This window comes from Rhinolophus sinicus, linkage group LG06 (genome assembly GCF_036562045.2).
Source record: "Rhinolophus sinicus isolate RSC01 linkage group LG06, ASM3656204v1, whole genome shotgun sequence".
In the NCBI taxonomy this organism is placed as follows: domain Eukaryota; kingdom Metazoa; phylum Chordata; class Mammalia; order Chiroptera; family Rhinolophidae; genus Rhinolophus; species Rhinolophus sinicus.
This window is the reverse complement of record NC_133756.1, coordinates 65,682,680-65,708,657: the sequence shown is the minus strand read 5'-3', so window position 1 is coordinate 65,708,657 and position 25,978 is coordinate 65,682,680. Positions and strand designations below refer to the sequence as shown.

At 44.6% G+C, this 25,978-nt stretch overlaps 1 protein-coding gene across 3 annotated transcripts in view; it reads right to left on the bottom strand.

Annotated features, from left to right (window-relative positions):
• Positions 1-8,397: 8,397 nt before the first annotated feature.
• The window catches only part of GFOD1 (Gfo/Idh/MocA-like oxidoreductase domain containing 1), a 101,055-nt gene continuing 83,474 nt past the window's right edge, over positions 8,398-25,978 (bottom strand). For all 3 annotated transcript variants that reach the window (XM_019742993.2, XM_074335209.1, XM_074335210.1), the window contains exon 2: positions 8,398-15,611. In XM_019742993.2, the coding sequence (XP_019598552.1) occupies positions 14,692-15,611 (920 nt within the window). In that variant the 3' untranslated portion in view covers positions 8,398-14,691. The remainder of the gene's footprint in view (positions 15,612-25,978) is intronic.

Sequence of the window (25,978 nt, the reverse complement as noted above, 5' to 3'; positions counted from 1 at the left end):
ATGCAGGGCCAGGAAGAAAAGCAAAAAAGGAGTTAGGGAAAAAAGTGGGTAGCTGGGCGGAAGTGAAAGGTAGTGGATGTCCTTGGATACGCGGGAGAAAGGTTGAACATGGAAGTGGCTGCTCTCAGAGAGACCGCTGAGTGCCCACTGGAACATTTTAGGGCAGAGTTACAATACAAACCATTGCAATGGCTTCCTTTTGGGTATCTGTTTGCCTGAGTAACAACTTCTTTTAGACTCGATTCATATTTGTAAATACTGGAAAAACACCAGCTCATAATACTTTCCGTCCACCCTGGAGGGAGTAAAATCAATATTAGCAATTCTATACTGAAGACAAGTTCCGACCTTTTAAGAGCTCTTCGAATCTAAGATTTATTTGCCTGCTAGAACAGACTTTAAGAGACTATGAACTGGCTCTCTGACTTGAAGAAAGGAAGGAATTTATTAACATAATTTCCACTTTAGAGATGAGGCAACTGAGGCCTAGATAGATGACAGGATTTAATTTTCCCGAAATCCTCCCCGTAAGGAGGCGGGGAGTTAGAAACCCAAGGCTCCCCCGCTGGCCCTGCTCTGTCTTACATCCTGTAGCCTCTTTAGCTGATGAGCGCTCATGATGAATTACAAGGAATAAATTACTGTGCTGGAAGGAGGCAGTGGGGAACAAACAGGTGGTTACTCCCAAGGCTGCCAAAAACTGCAAAGAGGAGAGCATGAGTGGTTCTTGAACCCTAGCCTTCCATTAGAATCGTCTGAACAGCTGGAATTGGGTCCCCTGGCAGATAAGTGAAATCAGAACTTCCAGGGGTGGAGCCAGGGTATCCGGGTACTTTGTGACCGCTTCCCAGATGATTCTAAAATGCAGCCAGGGCTGACAGCCCCTGTTCCAAGACAGTGATTCTTGATGTGTGATACAGACAGAAGACAAAGACTCAACCTAGCGCATTCCCCGCAAAGAGCACGCATCACACTAATCTAGAAGGTGCTGGGCTGACCCCGCCCCGCCCCGCCCCGTCCCCGCAGTTTCTGATTCGTGGGTCCGGGCTGGGACTGAGGACTTGGATTTCTAACGAGCTTCTCAGGTGGTGCAGATGCAGCGGAGCGGGAGACCACACTTTGAGACCTGCTTGCTGATCTAGAGGCAACTTTTCAAACTGGTCCCCAGCCCAAGACTCTGTTATCCCCTAGAGTGGACTTGGGGAACACAGGTGGGGAAGAGAGTAAGAACCCAAGCAAAAATGATTACAGAGCATGGAACTCCCATTGTAGTTTGTGACATCTCTCAGGTGTCCTGGAGAAGGAAGACATTGCCGACTAGCGACTCAGAACATAAAAACCAGAATTGAAAGTTGATTATATTTCTGTTCTTAGCTGAAAGTAACGTCTCTTGGAACTTGTACTAGAACTAGTTAATATTTGGAAAACTGCTCTAAAAAGGCTATATAAATGGCCTCTTATCAGGCACCATGACAAGCCAGCAATGGAGAACAAGAGCTTTATCTTCAGAAAAACAGCTTGCCAGGAGATTTGAGGCCTGTTTTGGCCTCCACAGGGCTTGTTATGACTGCATTACTTCAACTTCTAGGGTAATTGCCAGGATGCCAGTCACAGAATGAGGGCTGAGAGCAACTGATCACAGAGGAAAAGCAGCAGTGAACTGAAAACACAATGGGTGTGGCAGCCCCACAGTTCTCTGAACGATACACTGAATGTTTAAATAAAAAAATATATATGTATTACAGTAAAAGACACATGGCCATTAATCCCCCTCAAAGTAATGCCCCTCACTTCAAACACACTTATCCCACCATTCTTGCCACTTTCTGAAGCAGCTCTGGAAGTCCTCTTTCATGAGTGTCTTTAGTTGCACTGTCGTGGCTGCCTCAATGTCTTGAACCGATACAAAACGTTTTCCTTTCGGGGTCATTCTGACTTTGGGGAAGAGCCAGAAGTCACAGAGTGCCAGATCCAGTGAATAAGGTGAATGAAGACACACTGTAATGTTTTTATTTGACAGAAATTGCCATATACCAGAAGCGATGTGTGACACAGAACATTGTCATGATGGAGGATGAAGTAAAGACACTCACAAAAGAGGACTTCCAGAACTGCTTCAGAAAGTGGCAAGAATGATGGGATAAGTGTGTTCGAAATGAGGGGGATTATTTTGAGGGGAATTAAGGACAATGTGTCTTTTTCTGTAATAGTTTGCTTTTTTTTTTTTTTTACTTTAAACATTCACCGTATTTTGTGATCACACCTTGGATAACAGCCAGGGCTCTGCTGCTCCCTGGAGTCCATGTCTTGAGATGAACCAAGCCTGGGTCAGGCAAGGACACGTGGCTCAAAGGAATGGTGTGTGAGCAGGTAAAATCCAATATAGGGGACAGCAGAATTGAGTTCTTGAATGCATGGACAGACAATGTCAGTAGTGCAGGGGTACGTGATGAGACGTGCCAGAGAAGTGGCTGTTAGTAACTACACAGGAAGTAGAAAATTAGAAAGAGTCTCAAGAATGAACTTAAGAGATAAGTTCAGAGCCATGCCTCCCCAAACCAAAGATTCCGTCCATGGAATGCTGAAATGTTGATGTCTGAAATTGTAGGAATATTTCTCTGTGAACCCCCAAATGACGTAGGTGGTTTTTGAGTGAGTGCCGGGATCATGTCTCGTGAGACTGAAGAATGGAAACACGGACTCAGGAGAGGCAAAGAGTTTTAAAAAGAGGATAGTTTACTGAAAGCAAAGGGTCAGAGCTCCCGAGCGGGAGGGGGTCCCGAATGGGGGTGCCCAGTGACTGAGGAAAAAGTTCTTACTTTTATACCTTCCCTTGCCTGTTTGGGGAAAGGGACTGATGCCTTCTAATGAAATTCATCGACCAGGTCTGTTCTCCTTGTCCATCCTGAAGGAATTAGCAAAATAACCCACTCCTATCTATCAGATCTGCTCCGTTTGTCAGGCCAAAAGGAATTTTATGATTAACTGCGAGGCACTATTACATTTTGTCCTGGAGCGAAGGAGTGATTGCAAAACCTGGGGTTTTAGGATATGTCTGTCTTTGTTTATTCCAGCAGGGACCTCCCTGTCTAGCTAGCAATGTACTAACTAACCTGTCTCACAATGACATGGGGTAACACTTCAGAGAGTGACAAAACAGTGGGAAAATTCTACTCCCCAGCAGAGTAACCTCACCTGCAGGACCCTATTGATAAGACTCAGACAAACCCAGGGACCCAAGCTACTTGAACAGGGGAGGCATTGAGACTTTTAAAATTGAGATTATAAGTGATTGCTTAATAAAGAGAGACAAGAATTTGGGTACCACTGTAACTTTTCCAGGTCACTAAAGTGAGTCAGTGTCCTCAGTCTGCCTGAAGTCAAGGCAATACTTCTCTACGTGACACAGATGGACAAGGCGCTGGGAAAACCTGCCTGGGATTGAAGGTTTCACAATGCTGTGCTCTGGACCAGCTTTTGTTCCCTCAGATCTGAACTGCTCCTGAGTCTGTGGATCAATGGAAACATATCAAACCTTACAGCTACACCCCACGGTGCTGAATTTCAGGGGATTTAACTTATCTGAACATGTCACTTGTGAAAAAGCCTTTTCCAAGCCTTTTAGCTGGGTCAAGGACACTGAAACACCAGTTAAAGAAAGTACAAGGAGGCTTTAGCTCAGACTTTCGGGGTTGTTTGTAACCAGGCTTGAATTGTTTCACAAGCCCTGGCCTCATTTCTGCAAAGCTTTCAACACAGGATGAAAGGCATTCCAGAGCTGAAAAGGATTCTATCGTCACCCAGTGCTGGACTGTCGGGGCAATGGCAGCTGTCTGCCGACTGCTGACAGGCTTAGGAAAGAACCCTTTTATGCCGCTTACACTCTGTGTTCACAGCCACCTGTGGAAACACAAACTGTCACTTTGTTTTTAGGGCTCTGAATGGTGGCTAAGAGGCAAATGAGGGGAGGTGTTCCCCAAATGTCAGGCTGGCTGACCTGAGCAGAAGAGAGGACAGCAGGTGGGGTATGGGGAATAGCAGCTCAATTATCTGGGGAGCTTTAAAAAAAAGAGAGAGAGAAGATCCAGGACCAATCTGAGCACTGAGTCAGGGAGTCCAAGCCAGCAGAGCCCAGGGCTAGATGTAGCTGGTGAGAGTCCTGCCTGCCTGTCTGTTCCTCCCGGGATTTTCTTCAGAAATACTGTGGTACAAGAGAAGAAAGCAGTTTATAGTGATGGACTGGCGGGAAGGGTCTCCAGGAGTGAGAGACCCTGTGTGTGCGAAAAGAGGCTAAAACAGATTCCTGAGTGAAGAGTTTGTTCAAGGGGCCCAGGAATGGACTAGTAGACTGGGTGAAACGGCAGGTGTTGAATCTTTGAAGACTTCAGATTTGGGGGAACTGCAAATAGGAAAAGCAGCAAGAAAAATGCATGGTCTGGTGCTCATTTAACACGGTGGTTGGTATTGAAACTTCTCCAGCAAATGGCAACAGTTTGATAGCTTTGAGCAGCTCTAGAAGTGAATCAGCCAGACTTTTTGAAGTTCCTGTAAGATTTCTTCCCTCATTCCTTCTCATCTGTTTACCTCCTCCTCATACAAGCTGTTCCCAGAGCACAGATTAAGCCTGTCAGCCACAGAGGAACCATATTTCAGATAATTCACGTAACATTTCCTTAGCTTCAGAACCTTCCATGTCTTACCTGCATAGCTCTACTTCTCCCCCTTCATCTATTTTTACCCTCAGCATAAACTAGCACGTTCACTCTTGCCCTCTATCCCCTTGCTGCCCCCCATTACCCCCAGGTCCTTCCCTCTTTTTGTCCCCATCTTTTTCCTCCTACTTGCTTCCTTGATGTTATATATAGTTTTAGCACTTCCCAGCTGATTGGTACCCAGCTGTTCTTCTCAAGCTAACTCTCTCTTTTACTTCATGATAGGAACCTAAATGTCCATTCCAGAACCCTTAGCCTAACACATTGAAGAGAGACTGGCTTCTTCTGGCTCACCTGTTAGCTACCGAATCCCAGACAAGCAGCCTCAGAAGGCCTACAAAGACAGTGGGGCTCTGGTCTTGCTCTCCTCCCTTTAGTCTCACCTGCTGTTATGCCTCCTTGGTCTTGGATTTTGAGGAGTCTGAAGTGATTCGTCACTCCCAAGGCAGGCTCAAACAGCCCTGGTCTGACTTCAATCTGGTTTAGACCCCTCAGTACTCTCTAAAGGGGAGTTACTGACCTGGGGGAGTTCTAGGTTAAGGACCGCCTGGAACCTGTGGGCTTTGTGGACATGCTCTTTACTTCAACTGCAACCACTCAAGGCCCTCTTAGGGTTCCTTCCTCCCAGGGCATCTTCTAAGGCACTGGTGGCCAGTGATGAGTGGGTCAGAGACAATGGGGCTTACTACAAGGTCTGACAATTAAGTTCATGAACTTATTGCAACAATATTGCTCACCTTTTTTGATATCAGAGGGATTATTCATTATGAATTAATAGCAACTGGACAAAGAGTTAACCAAGTTTACTATTTGGAAGTGCTGAAAAGACTGCGTGAAAAAGTTAGATGAACTTTTCACCAACAATTCATGGCTCTTGCATCATGACAATGCACCAACTCACACGGCACTGTCTGTGAAGGAGTTTTTAGCCAGTAAACAAATCACTGTATTGGAACACCCTCCCTACTCACCTGATCTGGCCCCCAATGACTTCTTTCTTTACCCGACCCGATGATAAAGGAAATATTGAAAGGAAGACATTTTGATGACATTCAGGACATCAAGGGTAATATGATGACAGCACTGATGGTCATTCCAGAAAAAGAGTTCCAAAATTGCTTTGAAGTGTGGACTAGGCACTGGTGTCGGTGCACAGCTTCCCAAGGGGAGTACTTCAAATGTGACTGTAGAGATATTCAGCAATGAGATATGTAGCACTTTTTCTAGGATGAGTTTGTGAACTTAAGTGTCTGACCTCGTGCATATACATTCCAGATTGCAATTCTGGAATTGGGCCCCATCAGTGTACAAATCGTTGACCAGGAAATAAATTAACCCCTAATTGCCCAAGAAGGGCACCTAAAAGGCATTTAATCTTTCATTTTCACTCATGGCTAAAGGGAGAGAATTTGGTTTGATCCAAGATGATCAGAATCTGTGTAAAATTAGGACAGAAAGATGTTCTCATAATTACAGTATTTTACAGGAAGTCCAAAACCAACTTAGATATGGTGAGTTCATCTTGCAGAGCCATGGTTGGATCCCAGCAATGCTGTAAATGCTGTTATAGCTGAAGTCATCTCAGGAATGTACCCAGCAGATGTAGACTCAGAGATAGGATTCAAGAGGAAGCCTGAACTTGAATGAACAAAGCAAAGGATTTTGAACGTTTTGCATCAGGTTTTTGTAGAAGTTTTGGCTCGAGTAAGTTGCAACACTGTCTAGTTGGTGGTGACTTGGCTCAATCTCTATGAAGTGGTGTCCTTTTCATTTTTGTCGTGTATACTTCTCGGACAGCCTTCCAGCAGGGGGCACTGCTACTGCTGACTAGGGGCTGCCTAGGCAAGAGTAAGGTTAAGTGTGGGCTGATAAAATGGGAGCCTACTTCTTAAAGTGAGGTGAAATCATTTTTTTTCATGTCTATACAAAATTCTGCATACTCTGTGTATGTGTAATTCACTGTCATAACAATTGTAGCAGTCATTTTATTCTTCAGATGGAACCACCCAGATTTGTCACAATAGGTGCTAAAAATGCACAAGATAACAAGCAGGAGATAAAAGAAACTGGAAAATGGTTCTGTATACCTGTGGTGGGGAGTAGAGGGGAGAGGTAGATGGGCCTAGGAAGATACACCGATTTTTCTTTGCTTGACCAGTAAACAACAACCTGAATGACTTGTGATATAATTGCCTCTGTTCTTTTTAAGCAATGATTCAGAGACTATGAGAACAATACTGACCATATCCTGTGATTTGTAGTAGGAAGCAGTATAATCCCTGACTTACAAAACAAGAAATGGATTTAAACTGAGAGAAACCAACCTTACAAAGAGATTCCAAATCTGTGAAGGAAAAACAAACTCATGGATCCAAACTGTACATAAGTGTTAAAATGTACATGAGCAGTGTAGAATCTTCCATCAGGGACTGGTCCCCAGACACCTCTGGTGGGAGAACCTCAGAGGAGTTGGCCCCATACCTTATACAGAGGGTGCCAAAAAAATGTATACACATTTTAAGAAAGGAAAAAAAAAACTGTATTAAAATTACACTGATGGTAACCACTGTGAGCATCTCTTATAATTGCAGAAGTCAAATGTGACTTGTATTCATCTTTTGTTACCGGTATATATTGAGTTTCACAATTTTAATACCATTTTTTCCTTTCTTAAAATGTGTGTACATTTTTTTGGCACTATTTGTACAGATGACATGTTCAGTTTTGACAAAGCACTCTGCCTTACTTCCTTTTTCAGAACCACTCTTAGATTTATGACAGTATCATAAGGTATTTACCACAGTATTGTAAAATGTGAAAACATTACGCGTGCACTGTAACAATCCATGTGAATGCAGGGGTTGGCTGCAATTTATTGTCTCAATGGATGGGCTGCATTCTTAATATCAGGACCTGCTCATGAAGGAATGAATAACGAGATCTCAGCTTTTATATTATCCTTTCTAATTCTTCAGTTTTTAAATGAAGGGAAAGCACAGCCAGAAGAATTACCTGTGTGCATGCGTTCTCTAAGATAGCACAGAGTGGAAAGGAAAGGCCAACCCATCCATGAGAGACCTCATGTCATGAAGGTTTGAAGTTAGGCTGAGCTTGGTTCAAGATGGTTGCCGTTAAATGCTGCTAAGAACAAGGTAAGCAAAGATGCTCTTGTAAACAGTCAACTGAGCCTATTAGAAAGTGTCTTTCAGAGCTTGGTGTGAGGTATTAGGTTAAGATAGTAAAATAATAGGGAATTCTAAACTTTGCTCCCCAATCTAACGTTTATGTTGCCCGCTTCTTGTTTATCTTGAATTGGCTTTTACACACTCCCCCTCCCACCCAAGTGGCCTTTTATAGGTTATCTCCCCTCCATTTCCACAATTCCAAAATGAGGGTTTGAGCTAGACTGCTCCAAAGAGTCTCCAGTTCTAACATTTAATATATCTACAATCAAAAAGCAGAAGGTCAATCAATTCCCATTGTTCAGCTTCATGGATGCTGACACATGAACAGCGTCTCCCCACACTAGACACACACACACACACACACACACACACACACACACAGACACCAACGCACCACCATCATCCCTACCCCTCATTCTTGCTTCAGAGCCCACAGACGGCCAGGTACCTAACTCATGAGCTAGTGCACCTGGGTCTAATAAACACAAAAATAGCTAGACTTGTTTGTTCAATTTTTATTTGCTGCTTTCATTCCTTTATCCCACTAATGCAAATTGTGGAGAACAGCAGGAAGCCACATGTGAAGGGGCACATGCCAGCTGGCTGAGTGATGCCAGCCATGGCCCCTGAGCATCACAGAGGTAACGGTGGGCACTGGCTCCTGGGCCTGAAGCACCGATTGCTCGGCCTGAGAGCCCAGTAGGGAAGGCCACCTCCCCAGTAGTCTGGCCTTTACAACAGGAAGAACAGTTGCATTCATTGTCCTTTATTTTTTCCCTTTCATAATAAAAAAAGAAAACCAAAACCTTCTATAATTTATAAGCTATTTTTTGCTATCTACATTATATAGAAAATATAGACTCTGTTTACTTTATAACACACATCTTTTCCCTTGATAAATAATTCTTTAAAATATCTAGTATACATGCCTTGACTTTTTATACATAAGTTTGGTTTTATACATATACATACATATATATACGCATGTTTGTGAAACACAATAAATATATATTCGACAATGACAACCAAACAAATGTAATTTTGGTTAAAAAAAAAAAATGAAGTACTGTAAAAGCACCAGGCAGCAAACAGAAAGTCGCAATTGCTAGAAATTTCTCCCTCCCCTGGGCAAGGCACAGGGACAGAATACTAAATGCATCTGGATGCCTGAAAGAGAAGATGGGAAGCAAAGGAGCTGGGTAGGTCACTTGCTTTTGTTTTGTTTCTTAACCTGGAATTGGACAAGCATCACAAATAAGCCATTGCATTTATAAGGAGAAACCAAGGGGCTCATTCAACAACTTGGCCATTGTGATGGCTGCAGAGGACAGCAGAGGCCTGGATGGGGAAGGAGAGAAACAGAGACAGTGTGACACCACGGTTACTCTGTAGACCCTGGCCACCCGCCCAGGTAAGCTTTTGATGGCCGCACTAAGCATAGAGCCAGGTGCACATGACATGGTCTTGTCATTCCTCCAGTTGCTGCTGGTGTGAACAGAAAAGGGTGTAACAGATTCAAGAGTATTCAGTAGTGCAACACTTTAGTAGCCTGAGAGACAGACACTTCAGTGGCCCCCCCAAGGGCCCCAGCAAAGAGGGGCTGTGATGTGGGGAAGAAAAAGGTCCGTAGGCCACCGCTTCCCACGGCTAACCTATATATTCACTCAGATCTGGTACTGGCTTCACCTCCAGACTCCAATGAGACCACATAATCCCATCACTTCTTAAGGCAGCACAGGGGGTCTTCACTCCTCTTAGGAGAAGTCCTGGAGGTCTGTCTCAGTCAGGGCTGACCCCTGAAATGAAGCATTCCTCATCTATCAGCTTCTCTGCCGACGGTGGGGCAAGCCAGCTGCTCGGAAAGACTGACGCACACAGCTTTTCTATCACTGCCTTCCTCCCTGGCCCCAAAAAAGAATTGAGATGCAGGGCGCTGATAGCTGATTTTTTAAATGAGCTCCCCAATGTCACGGCCTCTGCCTGGTAAACTTCAGGGCTTAGATGGCCAGAAACATTGGCGGTGGGTGGAGCAGGGTCCTAAGCTAGTAGATCTGCATCCAGGAGAGGTGTGGGGGGAGTGTAAGTGGAGCTGGCCTCACGCATCCTGAGGTGCACATCTGAATTTATGTCCCCATCCTTGCCAAAGACAATACAAATCAAAGATAAGGGTTCACATTACAATCACAATGGGGCATTTTAAACAGCTAGTTTTATGAGTACATTCAAGACATAAATGAGCTTCTAGGAAATTGATTCAGCTGCAACAGTTCAGGGAATAAAATCCGTTGCAAGTCTGACTTCTAATTGCAACTCTTCCACCAACTAGCCATGGGACCTCAGACAAGTCATCTCTCCTCTCTAAGCCCCTTTCTTCCCATCTGAGAGCTCTGGAGTTGCTGTGTAAGGCAGGATGTGACTTAGAGTCAGAAAACTGAGCTTCTAGCCTGGCTCTCCCACTAAGAAGTGGTGTGACCTTGGCCATCACTTAACCTGTTGGTGGATGTACAATAAAGGAACTGAAGTCCCTTCAGATGCAACTGGATTTACTTGCTCCACAGGATATCATCAGCAATGCTGAATGCTCCCATACCCGCCAGAACAAAAGCAATGGAATCAGAAACTTAATGTATGACCACAGGTCAAATTCAACAGCTGCAGCTATGGGACAAAATGAAGAGAGTCAAGAGAGTAGAAAGGTACAAATGCAATGCACAGCTAACATCTGAGTCAAAAACAACTGAACTTAAAAAGGCCCACTCCCTGAGAAAAGACATTGTCCTATGTTATATTTAGACCACTGAGAGGAAACGCCAATAATCGGCCAACAACACTTTGAAAATCCCCAACCCTGCAGTTTGCTGCGTCACCTACAATCAAAATCAACATAGGAAGTCGATTTTGAAAGAAGCTGAGTGATGTTTCCATCTTGGAAGGGAAGGAAAAATGACGACTTCCATTTCAGCTCTATAACAAACCTGGCAGAACATCAAATATGGCATCTTGCTCCACAGGAGGCTGTGACAGCAGTAGAGGGAAGGCCCATGCAAGTCACACTCTGTTCTAATCACAGATGCTCCACAGGGCATGAGAGCAGACCCCACAGGGTCCAACAAGCAGTGCTTTCCTGCCTGGCAAAAACTACCGAGGCACAAATCTTTCTTCTTGGGAGGCAATGTAGTTTGGAGGAGAAAAAAGATTTTGGATTCAGGTGACCCCACTTCTGCTTAATAATTGTGTGATTCTGGGCAAGTCACTCTTCCTCTTGGAGCTTCAATTTTCTCCTGTGTAAAATGGGAATAACATATTATGGGGTTGTTTTTATGGATTGAATGACATAATGTACTTAAAATACTCTGTACACAGTGGATATCAAGAAATGTTGGAGCACTGAGTACTTGGATGGCTTTCTGCAGAGAGGGAAAGGCTCTGGGAGAAGTTCATCTTGAATTGGAGTGGGCCCAAACTGCCCCAAGGGTCCAGATTTACCTGACACAGAGGTATTAGCTGCCAGGTAGGCTAAGGTGTACCTGTGGTCCCCTGCCACGCCTCTCATTGAAGGGAGAACTCCTGGAGAAGCTAACAGTGGTCAGACTCTCTCTCCAGAAGAATTCAAACTTTCCAAATAAGCCCAGAGCATGCCCAACACATGTGGATTTCACTGTTAAGGACCCCTGGCCTCCCCCCGCCCGTCTCAGAATTTGGAATCAGGATATCTGCAGAGGCAACGAGCAGCATGAGCCCAAATTTCCTGCACCAGAGGCATCCACACGAGGATGGCAACAAATCAGGCAAAGGAGACTAAATGTGATGGCCCTGAAGTGGTGCCTCCTTTACACCCGGTCCTTGAAACACATTAAACTAAGCGGAAAGAGCTGGGACTTGTCCTAGGTCAAAGTCAGCTGATGGTACTCAGACCCCTGAGGCAGGATTAGGTGCTGGATTTTGTGGCAGCAAGTTTTGTTGAAAGTTTGAGATTTTAGCTTCACATTGCAGCTCCCAATCAAGTCTCGGCAAGTGATCAGATAGGAGCAAAAGGAGCACGAAAGAAGTATCTTAAACCCATTTCCTATCATTTTTGTATCAAAAAATGAACTATCTCAGTCATCTCTTCCTCTCATTCCTGCATCTACCTACGACATGCATTTCAGTAGACAACATCTGAGTACACTTACTAAAATATTGTTCATGCTTCTTTTAAAGAATATATGTTCTTTCTATATACCCCAGTCTCAAATAAGAATTTTTGTTTCAGACACTGAATATTTATCACAGAGCTTAGAGGCCTTTGGGAGAAAACAAACAAACAAACAAACAAACAAACAAAAAACCTCCCAAGTATTGTGGTTAAATACAGAAACATAAAATTGAAACCCCAGGAAAATCCCCACGTAGGTTATAAACGAATTAGAAAAATGAGACCCATAGAGTCATTTAGTTTCCTTTCCCTTCATTCTTAATCACAGCCTTTCAGGCTAGCTAGGGGAAAAAAAAATTCATTCCACTCAGTTCCCACAAAAGCTATCCAGAGGGCAATTTAGGAGAACCCGAACCAAAACAGTTGATGGCATGGCCCGCTGCTCAAATTATAATTGGGAGACTTCCACTCTACCAAATCTCTGGTTTTGAACTGATAGCTACGAAAGCTGGCATGCCATCATGAAGTCTGAAAACAGACCAGGGACCTAATGTACCACGGAGAGTTTCAGCTGACTACCCTTACCATGTTGCAGTAAGGCCTCCGGAAGTAGGAGAATTCTTTCTAGGAAGGCCATCCTTACTCCTCTGTGATAGAAAATGCCCACTGTTCCCATGGCATTTGGACACGCCCACACTGCACCGATGGGCAGCCTGGGCTTCATAGTATATTGACCCTAGGAGGAGAATGGAGGATGCAACTAATTATGTTGTTTATTTTCAGATTCTGCCTATCCAGAGCCTGGGGGTGGACTCTTGGGCCTTTAAACTCCCATCTACTTCTACTGCCAATTATCTGAAAAGAAGTCGAAACCTCAGTTGTGTGCCAAAGATAACTTAGATTTCTGTGAGCTGTGAACAAAAGCTATGTAGATTTACAAGCACTAGTCTCCACATCCAACTTTGACAAACCTGTGGGACGAAGGATTAAGAAAAGATAACAAAAGGATGATGGCCTGTTTTCAAAATGTATCTGACTTGGTCTTTCTTTCAAGACCAAGTCTGAATTTTTAAAAGCGATTTTAATGACATTTGGTGGTAGTGAGCATTTACAAACTCGTGTGTATGTGGGGTGTGTGGGTGTGTGTGTGTGTGTGTGTGTGTGTGTGTGTGTGTGTCAGGTTGTTCCCTTTTGCCACTGCCGCTCTATGCCTGCAGTGTGCCATCTTCAACAAAAGCTCTGTAAGCAGAGGGTGACAAGATGAGAGACAGGAGACCAAAGAGAATAACATGTTTTTTTCCAACATTAGCTTCTCACCCCTACATGAAGATACACATGAGAGAGTTCTAAAACCCTATTTTAGAAACACTGAAAATTATGTTCCTTGTTGTCCTTTTGTTTTGTTAATACCTATTAAACTTTTTTCAGATGTTAGAATTGTGAAAGCAAAGGCCAAAGCTAAGGAAAAGAGCCTTGACATTTTTTTTTTGGGGGGGGGGGAGGAGGGAAGAGGATTACATCTGGGTGGAACTAAAGACTTTGCTTTTTAATCCACAAAGCTGGGTGAATCTCCTAAAAGCCCTTCCCCCGCTTGGTAGGAGAGATGGCTGTTTGAGCACAAAGCAAGTCCAGGGCTGGCTGACATCTCCTTCTTCTGGGAAACTCCCACTGCAACTCTGGGGCACACAGCTGCCCCCAGTTCTCGAGGGCAACATATGAGCTTGTAGTCAGACCCACACCTCCTGCTGTCTCCTTGGCCCTGCCTTTCACCTGGCCTGAAGAACCAGTTGAAAGGACAACCTCAATACTTCAGAACTGAATCCCTCTTACATTCAATTCCACTCCACCGGAAGTAGTGTTTTAAGGTGGCTCCTTATAATTTTATAATTACTGACAAATTCAAGGGGATATTTTATTCTCTGCCTCATCTGTTTCCATGCAGGGTGTGTTCTTGTTCTCTCCTTTTGGGTGAAAGAACCTGTCTCTCTGCTGGCCATTCCTGGTACTCCCTTAGCCTGTCTCAGGCCAGGTGAAAGGGAGGGAAACCAATTAGGTCCACTTCCTCATTGTTCCTAGGAGGAAGACCAATCAATCAAGAAAGCTATACACTTTGCTGTCAAGTCCTTTTCACTTCAGACACTTAAAGTAGCCTCCCTGGAATATGAACAATCTCATTAGCCCTCTGCACCCCCACCTGTCCCAGACTAAGAGACTTGTGTGGACATGTGAGGATGTGCTTTTCCCTGCCAGGTGTGTGTGCCGGAAGTTAAACACCAACTGAGCTTGCTACCAGATATGGAGACTTGACCTTGCAGGAGCATTTGGCTTGCAAAGGAGGCCAAGGTGTGGGGGGGTGGGTGAGATGGGAAGGAAAGCCACCCTCCTTGCTTCTCACAGAAAAGGGCAGCACAGGCAGCTAAACCTCCTCTCTCTCATGCAAATGGCCAACAGGGATGAGCTCAGGAAGGACAGGCCCTCTGGACACTCCTAGGCTATTTGCTCAGCCCCCCAACAGTCTTGTTTGGGACCCTTTGCCTGGGCCTCCCCTTCCCAGACGCCATTTATTCTCATTGCCCCTCCACCTCCCCACTCCCACACTCCTCGAGGCCACCTCTCCCTCGCACAGAAGGCCTAAGTGCCCCTATGTCCCCAGTCCGTGCTAACAGTACAGGGACATCCTGCTCCTGCGCATGGCCTCACTGATCAGGTACGCAGGGCTCAGCTCCGGCTCCTCCGTCATAATGGCAATGTTCTGCCACTCGCCCGTCTGGCTGGACCTCTTGATGGTGTCCACCACGCACAGGGCGTACAGGCAGTCATCGAAGGTGGCCGCCATGGTGAGAGGCCGTCCGTCCCACGTGCGCCGGTCGTCCTGGTCCTGGAAGGCCTGGCGCACGGCCTGCATCATCTTGATGGTACCGCGCAGGTAGGGCGAGGGGATGTCGCTGAAGGCCTTCTCCGGCAGCAGGGAGTTGCTGACAGGAGTGGCGTCCTGCAGCAGCAGCTCCTGCTCCGGGGCGCTGTTGCGCTGCCCGTACAGGTCTGTGCCCACTGCCAGGAGGCGCCCGGCCGAGCCCACCACGGTCACGTCCTGCTTGAACTCGCCTGGCACGTTGAAGTTGAGGGTGACAGTGCAGCACACCCCACCCTCCAGCACCATCTGGAAGGTGCAGAAGTCGTCGCTGGTGATCTGGCGGATGCCCTTGATGTGGTCGGTCTGCTTCACGAAGGTCTTGAGCAGGCCGTGGACCTTGACGGCTTTCTGGCCGGTGAGGAAGGTGAGCAGGTCGATTATGTAGGTGCCCACCGAGTGCAGGCCGCCGCCGCCCATCAAGTCGTCGCAGCTCCAGTTGTACTTCTTGCCCAGCAGGCTCCCGCTGTGCACCTGCACCTCGCACACCAGCAGCTCGCCCACGTAGCCCTCCTCGATGAGCTGCTTCATGCGCACGAAGGCCGGCAGGAAGCGCAGCACGTTGCCCATGATGCTCATGAGCTTGGGGTAGTAGTGGGCGGCTGACATCATGCGGAAGGCGTCCAGTGGCGTGGCCGTGCGGTCGCAGATGACGTTCTTGCCAATGCCTGTGAGAGGGAGGAAAAACAGCCGATCAGGGCGCTGGAGGACAGGGAGCGATAGGGGGCGTTGTGGCCCCCAGACTTTAATTCTTGGACCCGGAACCAGACCTGAGCGGCTGTACTTACTATATTTTAAATATTTTATAACATCTTTTATTTATGCAAAAATAGTAGATTCTATATATTTCAATATTATATATTCAATTATTAAGTAAAGTCGAATTACTTAATTTTAGTATTAAACCATTGGCCTTAATTTAAATATTAATTTATTTTATATTACATTTAAATATAATTAAATATAATTTAAATATTTATATATTAGAAATATTTAAAAATATTTAAAAATATTTGAAATATAATATAAAATGCCTCATTTGATATTTTATGTATATAAGTCTATAACATTTTATATACAAATATGTTGTAAAATATTTATATATTTAAAATATTTAAATATAAAATATATGAGTTCTATTAAAGTATACAATATAATCTTTTTACATATAATATGAAATGTCTTATCAAAATTATCTTACTTATGAAATGTTTTATTTTATATGTAAAATATAATTTTTATTTAAAATGCATTATTAAAAATATCATATGTAGAGAAAAGAACAGTGTCTCTGTCTCTACAGAACCAGAATACATAAGCTTAAATCATGGCCAAGGCGAGTCTGATTAAGCGTGAGGAGGAATTTCTTAATGATATCCTTCAAAGGTCTAAGCTTTTAGCTGGCTTCCCACAACCACCAATAAAGGATTACATTGAGTGTTATCTTGCTTGTTTACTTTGCATTATGAATTAGGGCTGGCAGTGGTCATAGATGTGTTGGTTTAGTGTTTTCCGGCTCCTTATGGGAAGAACAAATATTCCCTGTACCGGAGGGGTGGGCAGTGGCCCGTTTCTCCCCAACCTCCATCTGTCTCATGGTGGGGTTTGGTACTTCTGTCCAACGGAACTGAGGCTTATGTGATGACTGTAATGAGTGCGTAAATTACAGATAGACACAAGCCCTTTAGGAGACTAAGTGGTTCCTGTTCTGGAGAAAACAAAGGATCAGAAGAAAGGAGAGTAACAGGGAAGAAGAAAGGGATTTATTCCGCAGAAGCCAAGAGTCAGGGAAGAAAAACAACTCAGCTGAACCTGGAGAAACAGCAAAATGGAACTGAAATAAAAGAAAGAGAATTAGACAAATTTTGTTAGCAAACCAGATTAAAGGATGCTAGGTGAAAAGTCTTGGGGAGTTTCTTAGCAGTGCTCTGTTGTCCAATCATGCTCTGTACATAGACCCTCTAAGGGGGACCTGGACACTCCAGCCACAGATGAGGGAGACACCACAAGGCAAATGGGGTGATGAGATACACACACCCATCCCAGTTGTCCTGACTCTGGGCATTCAACTTGACAAAATCCATGAAATTTGGCTCTCTCGTTTACCCATTGGAAGAACTAGCCAAACAACAGACATGGTCAGAACAGATTATAGAAAATACAATCGAGGGCTGTCACTTTCCATATGCACATCTAATTCTGGCCCTGTGAAAGGCCTGGAGGTTAGAAAGTGACTACATCTCCTTGCCTTTTCCACATCTGCTTATCAGGAAAGCTGGCTGGCTTTCCTGATGACCATGAATGAGCAGTAAGAAGCATCTTTAACTCTTACCGTGTTTCCCCGAAAATAAGACCTAACCGGAAAACAAGCCCTGACTTTCAGGATGACATCCCCTGAACATAAGCCCTAATGCATCCTTTGGAGCAAAAATTAATATAAGACCTGATCTTATTTTTGGGGAAACACAGTAGCAAGCAGGTGAGGGCTGAAGCTCCAGCAGAGGGGTGAGGTAACATTGGTTTTTATTACCAAAAGTGCCATGCACCTGCCTAACCTAATGTTCTGATTATATGGTCCTGTAGGTTTACGCTCATGTAACACCTGCTCATGCTGGCAGAAGCAGATTTACATGTAAACGGATTGGTAGGTCACTGCAGAGACAGGTGACAAATGCTGCCAAAATCTGCTTCACACCTGTTGGGTATACAGGCTGTAGCCTCTCCTATACCCTACCTCAAGGTCCTCAAAACCAGGACCCCTGACTGCCATCTTCTTGTTATTCTCTATTGGTCATATTAAAGGCACATGAAAAAAGTTTATCTTATTTTTTGTTATAAAAGCTATAAAATGAAATAATAAAAGAAAAAAATTAATTGGGAAAATTAATTCACTCTCCCTCCACACATCCAAAAGAATCATTGAATGGGTAATGCTTTGCAGCTCTGTAGATGAAAAGATTCTGATGAAAGCTATAGACTCCCTCTGTAGAAAATGTAATATGAACATGCACACAAAATGCCCCCATTTTGAAACTCACACATGGCCCTCCCAAGTTTCTGAGATAACGGGCATCTCTTCCTTTAGGCTATTTTTACGTTGTGGTTCCACACTACACAGTAAGTTCTTCAAGGATAAAGACTGGGTCTCCTAATTTCTTAAATCTTCACTATATCCACAGTGCCTAGAAATCATGTGCCTGCAGTATTTTGTTACATCCACACTTTAAAGGTGGGTCTCAGCAACATCTTAACTCACAATATCTTCAAAAGTCAAAAGAGACTTCTAGGAACCTATCAGAAAGAAATCATCTAAAATGTAAGCACAGCTTCTTGCCCAGAGATGCTTCTCATGCATTATTTATTAAAGCAAAAAGCTGGGAACAGTGCAAATGCCCATCGCTAGAAGAATGGGTAAGCAAGCTATAGTACAGCCATATAATGGAATAATTGTGCAGCCACTGAAAATGATGCTTATAAAGACTTATTAATGGCAAGCAAGATGATTATGATGTAATGTTAACTGAAAAGGGCTGTATTCATAAACATACTATGATCTCAACGCTCTCTTAAAAAGACAACAGAAAATGGAAAAACCTGGACAGGACCTCCTCAAAACGTTTACAGTGGTTAATTGATTAGTAAGATTATAACTGATTTTTATTTTCTTTACTATATTTTTCCACATTTTCTAAGTTTCTATTTTCATGGTCAGAAAAAAAAACAGTTTTCCTTTTTTAAGCCCAAAGGAGACATGAAGACCTTTGAAGGACAGTGTTCACGTGATGCTAGGAGGGTCCTACAAAACCTAAGATGAGCAGGCAGGTCCCAGAGCCCATGGACCTGTCTCAGTACCCATGCCCCACCAAGCTGGTGAAAGCACCGCTGACCCTGAACTTTGAATGTTTCAGAGGCTCAGGCTATGTTGCCAGGTCTTCTTGTTCCAATTCCTCAGGCCCTCTTTATGATCCTGGTGAAAGCTATGGTGTCTCTCCACATGATGCAATTCAAACATACACGCAAAACTTTACCCACACCCCAAGCCCACGCATACGTAGCCTGTTCTGAGGAAATTGTAGGACAACTTCTTGAAGTGTTTATGATATATTGTAAAAAATAAAATAATGCTTCCAGCTTTACAAGGAGCCCAAAATGCAGAGCTAGCAGGCCTTTCACAGATTTGTAAAGCAAAGCTTATTTTTTCCCTGTTCTGGACAGTCTTACCTCTTGGTGGAGCTACTGCAAAGCCCACTCTGGAACCCTCAAGACTGTAGATTCTGGTTCCCAGCTTTCCCCCACCAAGATCTGCTCTAGCAAAATGCCCAGACCCTGACATTCCAAGGTTCCTCGCAGTTTAACAAGAATCAAGAGCTTAGGCTAAAGAAATGCAATTCTGTTTTTTGTTTTATTTTTGCATTATTGATGTGTAATTGACATATAAAGTTGTAAGATATTTAAAGTGTACATTATGGTGATTTGATATACATATGCATTGTGAAAGGATTCCCCTATCTACTTAATTAACACATCCATCACATTTATCTTTCGTGTGTGTGAACATACAAGTTCTAACCTCTTAGCAAATTTCAATTATACAACACAGTTTTATCAACTACAATCACCATGTTTTGCCATGTTTCATCACCTCAGACCTTATTCATCTTATAGCTGAAAGTTTATATGTAAAGAAATCCAATTCTAACTGTAGACTTCCAGTCATCAGACACTGTGTGTGTGTGTGTGTGTGTGTGTGTGTGTGTGTGTGTCAACATATGCAGGTGTGTGTATAAGTGCATTAGTGTGGCACACAGCATTCCCCTCACCCCTAAAATCATACGCAATGTAAATGGAACTTGCATTATCTGGGCATAGGGTTGACACACCCCACAATCCTGGGTGTGTCAGATACCATTGAATATATCCTGGCTTTCTCCCAAAGAAAGCAGATAGATAGATACCTGCCTTCAAATTGCCTCAGTCTGCCTGGGCTTTGGGTTTAGCTGTCCAGAAAATATAAGAAGTCTTTGGTGCCTTCATGATTTTCCTGTGTTTTAACACAATCCTCTTCTTGCCACCACCAGAGAAAGTGCTGGAATGGGCTCTTTAGAGAAAACCTCTCTCTCCATTTTGTGCTGGAAAGGAAATAGGGCAAAATCCTGTACTACTCCCTAGGCACGTGGCTTTGACAGCCATTTGATATGAAGGTAAATATATCCCACCAGAGAGACTGAAACTGAAGGACTCAGTTTCTCCGGGAGAGAAACTCAGGGAGAGGCAGAAGGCCCCTTTATGAGCCGGTCCCCAAAACAGTTATGGCTGATTCCTAATGGGGAATCATGAGGGGGAAAATACAACCTTGGTCTCTGCACTGCATATCCCAAGAGGATAGTCTGTGCTTTCTCATAGGAAGGCCACCTCTACCATTCTGCATCTTTCTGAGCGTCACACAAAACACGCTTCCTTTAGGTTCTGGGTTCAGATTCTCTTGTGTCAAGATGTCGTGTCCTTCTAAGGCAAAAGATCTAGAACTGCGAGACCTCAGACAATCTCAGGGAAAATCATGCTGTGGAGAATCAGGCAAAGGGACTTGAATCACACAGATTCGATTTCACTCCAAATAAACAGGCCGTGCAAAACGGAAAGGAAGAAAAAAATACTAGGAGCCTGAGAAAAAGTGTTCTGTGTTTTGCAAAGCCCCAAACAGCTCCCGAGCACTTGGAGAGTTTCAGCAAAGCCCACTGGTACTGATGATAATGCAGAGAACAGCAGGAGATTTCCTCTCCGAGGCTCCCAGGAGGTCACCCTGCTTGCTGCTTGCCCTCAGGGACTGTGAGCCATTACACTATCATGTCTCACTCAGCCCAATCCACTGAGGGGTCTGTCCCCGTACCCAGGAATAGTTACCTTGGAATCATTAATGGTGGGTGGCAGAGAACACGTCAGGACTGGCCTGGGCATTCTGGGGAAATCTCCAGAACCCACCTCCACAGAGACCATTTACTTCTTTCAACGAGGACAAAGAGCTTAGGCTAGGTCTTTTTTTTTTTTTTTTTTTGGGGGGGGAGTGTCTTTAAGCTGGAACCAACTTTGTTTTTCAAGAAGAGAACGCCTCAAATAAAGCAGGGGTTCTCTGCTATAAAATGGTGGGACTAATACTTTCCACCTATGTCATGGAGCTAAAGTTGGGGAGAAAGTGAGATTGATGGGAAACTCTGGAGGGTGAAAGTACAATGTGCAAGGAAGTATGCCTGCTCTTTGTCAGAAGCTTTTAAATTAAATAATTTCAGAAGGAGCTTTACTGTCCTGCTGAGATCCCTCATGGGGAAATGGAAATTTGGCTTCCTCCAAAGCTCGCTGAGTGTGTTCTCTGTAATAGGGCCAAAATATCCATGTCCCTCATGAGGATTTAGTGCTATCGGGAAGGACTTTCCAACCAACAGACCCTAGACACCTTCCAGCAGCTGCTCCCCTTACACCCTCCAAGCTCAAGGTCGCCAAGCTGTGGCTGAGCACCCACTCATACCTTTCCGCAGAGACCAGGGCATTTGTGGGGGATAACAGGAGTATCCAAAGAGGCCCTTCAGGAGCCAGGACAAGGGGCTTCCCATTGACACCTCTAGGGAAAGACACATGCTCTCTGCTGACACAGAGCAGCTGACCTTTCCTGCTCTCGATCAGGTAGGTTGTTATCCCTGGGTACCTGGAAAATGGCTGCCACTGGCCTTCTAGAGACGAGAGCCCTTCCCTAGTAGCATAATCAGCCTGCAACTTCAAAGCATGCCTCCCTGCCAAAATATTTCCAATGACACATTCCCTTATCTAATCAATGACGAAAATCTATGAGGCCCATGCTACTTTGCCACCAGTTCTTCCAGATTATTCTACTTGTGTTGACAGTCCCTTATCTTCTGAAAGCCAAAATGGATGCTGGTCCTGCAGGCTGGCTTGCAGCTGTCCTGGCAAATTGGCAGAACCCCCACAAGAAGTCCCATCCGATACAGTTTCCTATTTTTTCCTGCCATGCACCAAAGGGGAAAAAGGCTTTCACTGCAATTCAAGCAGGAAACTCATTATCTTTATTTATATTCCATTCTTTCAATGTTTCTGTGCTAGGCATTGGGATCGAAAATTAGTAAGAAAGAGGAATAGAAGCTCACAGCCCAGGAGAGGAGACCAATCAGGAAATGAGTGGTTATGGGATCTAATAAATTATACCGGGTCTAATAGATTACGGGATCTAATACAGGGATGGTCAATGACAGCACAAAGGAGGGGCTGCCCAACTGATTTGGGCGTGCTAGAAAGTTTTGCTGGACAGGTGACATTTGAGCGGGGTTGTGAAGCCTGTAAGAATTTACCCATTCATTCAGAAGCTTCAGGTCCCTTTTGGAAAAATGGTCTAAAACAAGGGTGTTTTCAACCTGGAATCTGAGAAACTGCTAAAACTGGATTATCTACAAAAATTTTCTGTATGTATCCTGAGGTTCAATTTTCTGAGAGAGGGGTTTATTAGAGTCTTAAAAGAATCTGTGATCCAAAGGAGATCAAGCAGAACTAGAGTTTAGAGTGAAGGAAAAAAACAAAAGCAGGCCAAAGAAAAATCTCTGGTTTTAACAAAACTAAGTATCTGAACAGACAGGACTATTTATAACACTTCTTCCCTGCACCCTGAGACTCAGTACATTTGGTCACTCACTGCAACTCTCCATTTAGTCCAGCTCTGCCTCTTTTTTCCTTTATTCCTCCCCACCCCGGCCGCGTGTGGATCTCCTCCCCTCCCCACTAACGCACGTTTTCTTTCGGGTTAGAAAGTGCAAGAGAAGTGGCAGCATCAGCAGGGTTGACTTGTCTAAACCCCACTCTGTGCCCAACCCCCCATCCCATTCCTGTTTCCTGTAAATTGGAAGGAGAGCCCCTTTGGAGAACCCCTCATCTTTAATCCTGAGAGTTCCTGACAAACAATTTCCCAACTCAAACCACAAATCTGATCTGTTCACAATAATAATGTCACAATTTAAAATAGCAACAACAACCATTTATTGAGCACTTTACTTTGTGCCAGAAGAGGCTGAGAATTATATATACACTTCTACTTTTCAGTGTACAAAACCCCATGAGGCAGACACAAATATCCTTCCCAATTCACAGATGTGGAAACTGAACCTACGAGATGGTAAGAACTTGCCCGTGGTTCCACAACGCAAGGAGTAGTAGAGCTGAGATTTGAACTGTGGCTCCAGAGCACGCCTGGTCTTAACTTCTCAACGCCTACTGCCTTCGGGCCACCCTTATCTTAAGGCCGGCTAGGTTAGTTTTTGTACCCATATCTAAATTGTATACAACACCCAGAGATGACATTCACCTCTTTGATACACGCTCCCATTCTTGCTGGCACACGTGCCTGTGCACATATGTGCAATGCATGCCACACATGGCACCACAGTGGCTCGGAGGGGAATTATGTAACTGACTGTGGTGAGCATCGGAAACCGGGAGGTGGGGGTGGGGGTGCCTGGGCTCAGCGGTTGACCACCAAAAGTCTCAGAACAGCTTGATTAAGTTTTCATTCTAATTTCAAACTTTAGATGGAAATGGCTCAGGGTGACCCATATTCAGCTCCTTTTGTCAAGGCCTCTGATGCCGTCAGTGAGCTCTGAAAGAAGGGAACAACCAAAGGAAGGAAGTCAGAGTGCTGATATTGACGGGGCTTGATACTGAATTAAGATGTTCAAGTGCTTGTCTATAGCCAACCCGCCCTTAAAGGCCAGCGCCTATCCCACCAACCCTTCTTTATGGACTTTGTCTGAGTCTTCCTTTAGCACAGGAATCCCGATCAGTAGTTAAGTGTTCTCAGATTGTTTCATGTAGCTTAGTATCATCTAATCATTGATCCTACAGCCTCCGAAACACGGACAGTACTCCTGAAACACTTCATTTTCAGTTTCCTAATTGGTACATCGCACACATCTCCATCACTATGACTTACACATGCTGAGAATGAGGGTATGATGTTGGCAAGTCACTAGCAAGCTCCTTCCAGCCTGGGCATTCCCCAGGAGACAAAGAAAGGCTTCTCATTTGCCGCTCAGGGAAGACCAAGGATAGAAGTTCAGAAACAGCAGGTAGCCATGTGGGAGCCAGAGACCTTCTAGACTAGTGGCCAGCTTCTCTGGTAGGTGGCCTGAGGCAGCCCTTCCCTGCATGTAGGTGGCACAAACAGACTCAAGTGTGAGGGGGCAGTAAGGTGGTGAGAGCGCCCATGGGAGAACAGAGGCCTGGGGTTGGAGGCAGTGGCGGTCGCGGTCCAGGACTTAGGGACAGAGGAAAACAACTAGCACTGTGGGTTTCTCAGGTGAGTCCTGCTGAGTTAGTCCCAAACAGCCAAGGGTCCTTAGTGATTGTTATTCTGGGAAGTGACCTGAAACTTGAGCCTGCACCACCATTCTACACTGGACAAGCAAGGATTCAGAGGACACTCTGAGATCCAGGGGACACAGTAAGCCACACTTTCCCCATAGAAGCAGCCACCTTCTGCGGCGTGTGTGTGCGTGTGTGTGTGTGTGTGTGGGGGGGGGGACAAAGGGCAAAATGCTGAATGGTTGGGCCACCAGAGTTATCTAAAAGTACTGAGCTACTTAACACGTTGCGTACGGATCACGAGAATCTTCGTTTTTTTCTGAGCCATGCGTTAAGGACAGATAATGAGAATTCTCGCTTTTACTGTTGACTCTTTTTACTTTGCATATTTTATTGAATTATTTGTAGAATAATTATTTATAGAATAATTTATAGAATAATTTATTTGTAGAATCTATTATTTATAGAAAAATAATAAATGACATAGAAGCATTTACACTTTAAAGAGAAGAGTGCATTTTAAAGTAGTTTCTTTTAAAAACCTGCCGGAACAGAGGGGTATGAGGGATTTAAACCCCGCCGTACGCAACGTGTTAAAAGAAAATGTAAATGATTGGCTTGGGTGAGATGACCAGATTGGAGTATAATTCCATTCCCTACCTACCCACCTACAGATGGGGTCCTAGAATGGTGATCAGGTTGGCTGCAGAAAAATAAAGAAATCTATACTTTCTCTCCCTGAGTATCGTGTGAATTCTCATCACACATCCAAACGGGCGGGAGCCTTGTGTTATCTCCCAAAGCCTCCACACAGACCCCAAAAAAGTCTCAGTATCCAATTGTCAATCGCAAGTCAACACTTTTGGGAGAAACACTACCCTCACTGTGCATATAGTATGAAAGACAACAGAATTCAAACCACGTAACTTCTTTAAAAAAGTAGGAAACTCACCATTCAAGAGGCGTTATGCTTTAGAGAAGGGATCACTGGTATAGGTACCCAGCAGGTGGGTTTTCTTAAGAATCAGGATATTTCACAGTCTAAGTTTTAGGCCTCTCAAAAAATGGAAAGATCTAGAAACATTGGGCCTCTTCCCCCAGAGCCTCCCCATGACAACAATGCACGGGAGTTGAACAGTGGCTTCCACAGTTAGGCGGTGCGTGCCTCGCCAGGCTGTCTGTCACACTCCCCACCAGTCTGTACTGCATGGCTATGTGAGTTTTCTGTTGCAGCTACAACTACCACAAACGTAGCAGCTTAACGCCCATTTATTATCTTTTAGTTCTCTAGATCAGAAGTCCGGGTGGGCTCAGCTGGGTCTCTGCTTAGGGTTTCACAAAGCCACTCTGGGGAAGAAAATGCTTCTAAGGTTATACGGTTGTTGGCTGAATTCAGTTCCTTGAGGCTGTCAGCCCGAGGTCCCCTCTGGTTTCCTCGCAGGCTGTGTAGCTTCTAGAGACGCCTGCACCCCTTGTGTGCCATGCCATCTTCAGGCCAGCAGCAGCATGTGGAAGCCAATCCCTCTTGGGCTTTGCAATCTGACTTTCTCTTTTGTCACAAGCTGGAGAGAACGCTGTCTTTAAAGGGCTTCTATGATTCGATTAGGTCCACCCCAGATCATGTCCCTCTTGCCATATAACTAATTACCGGAGTGATACTGGGGAAGAAGGTCATCGTAAC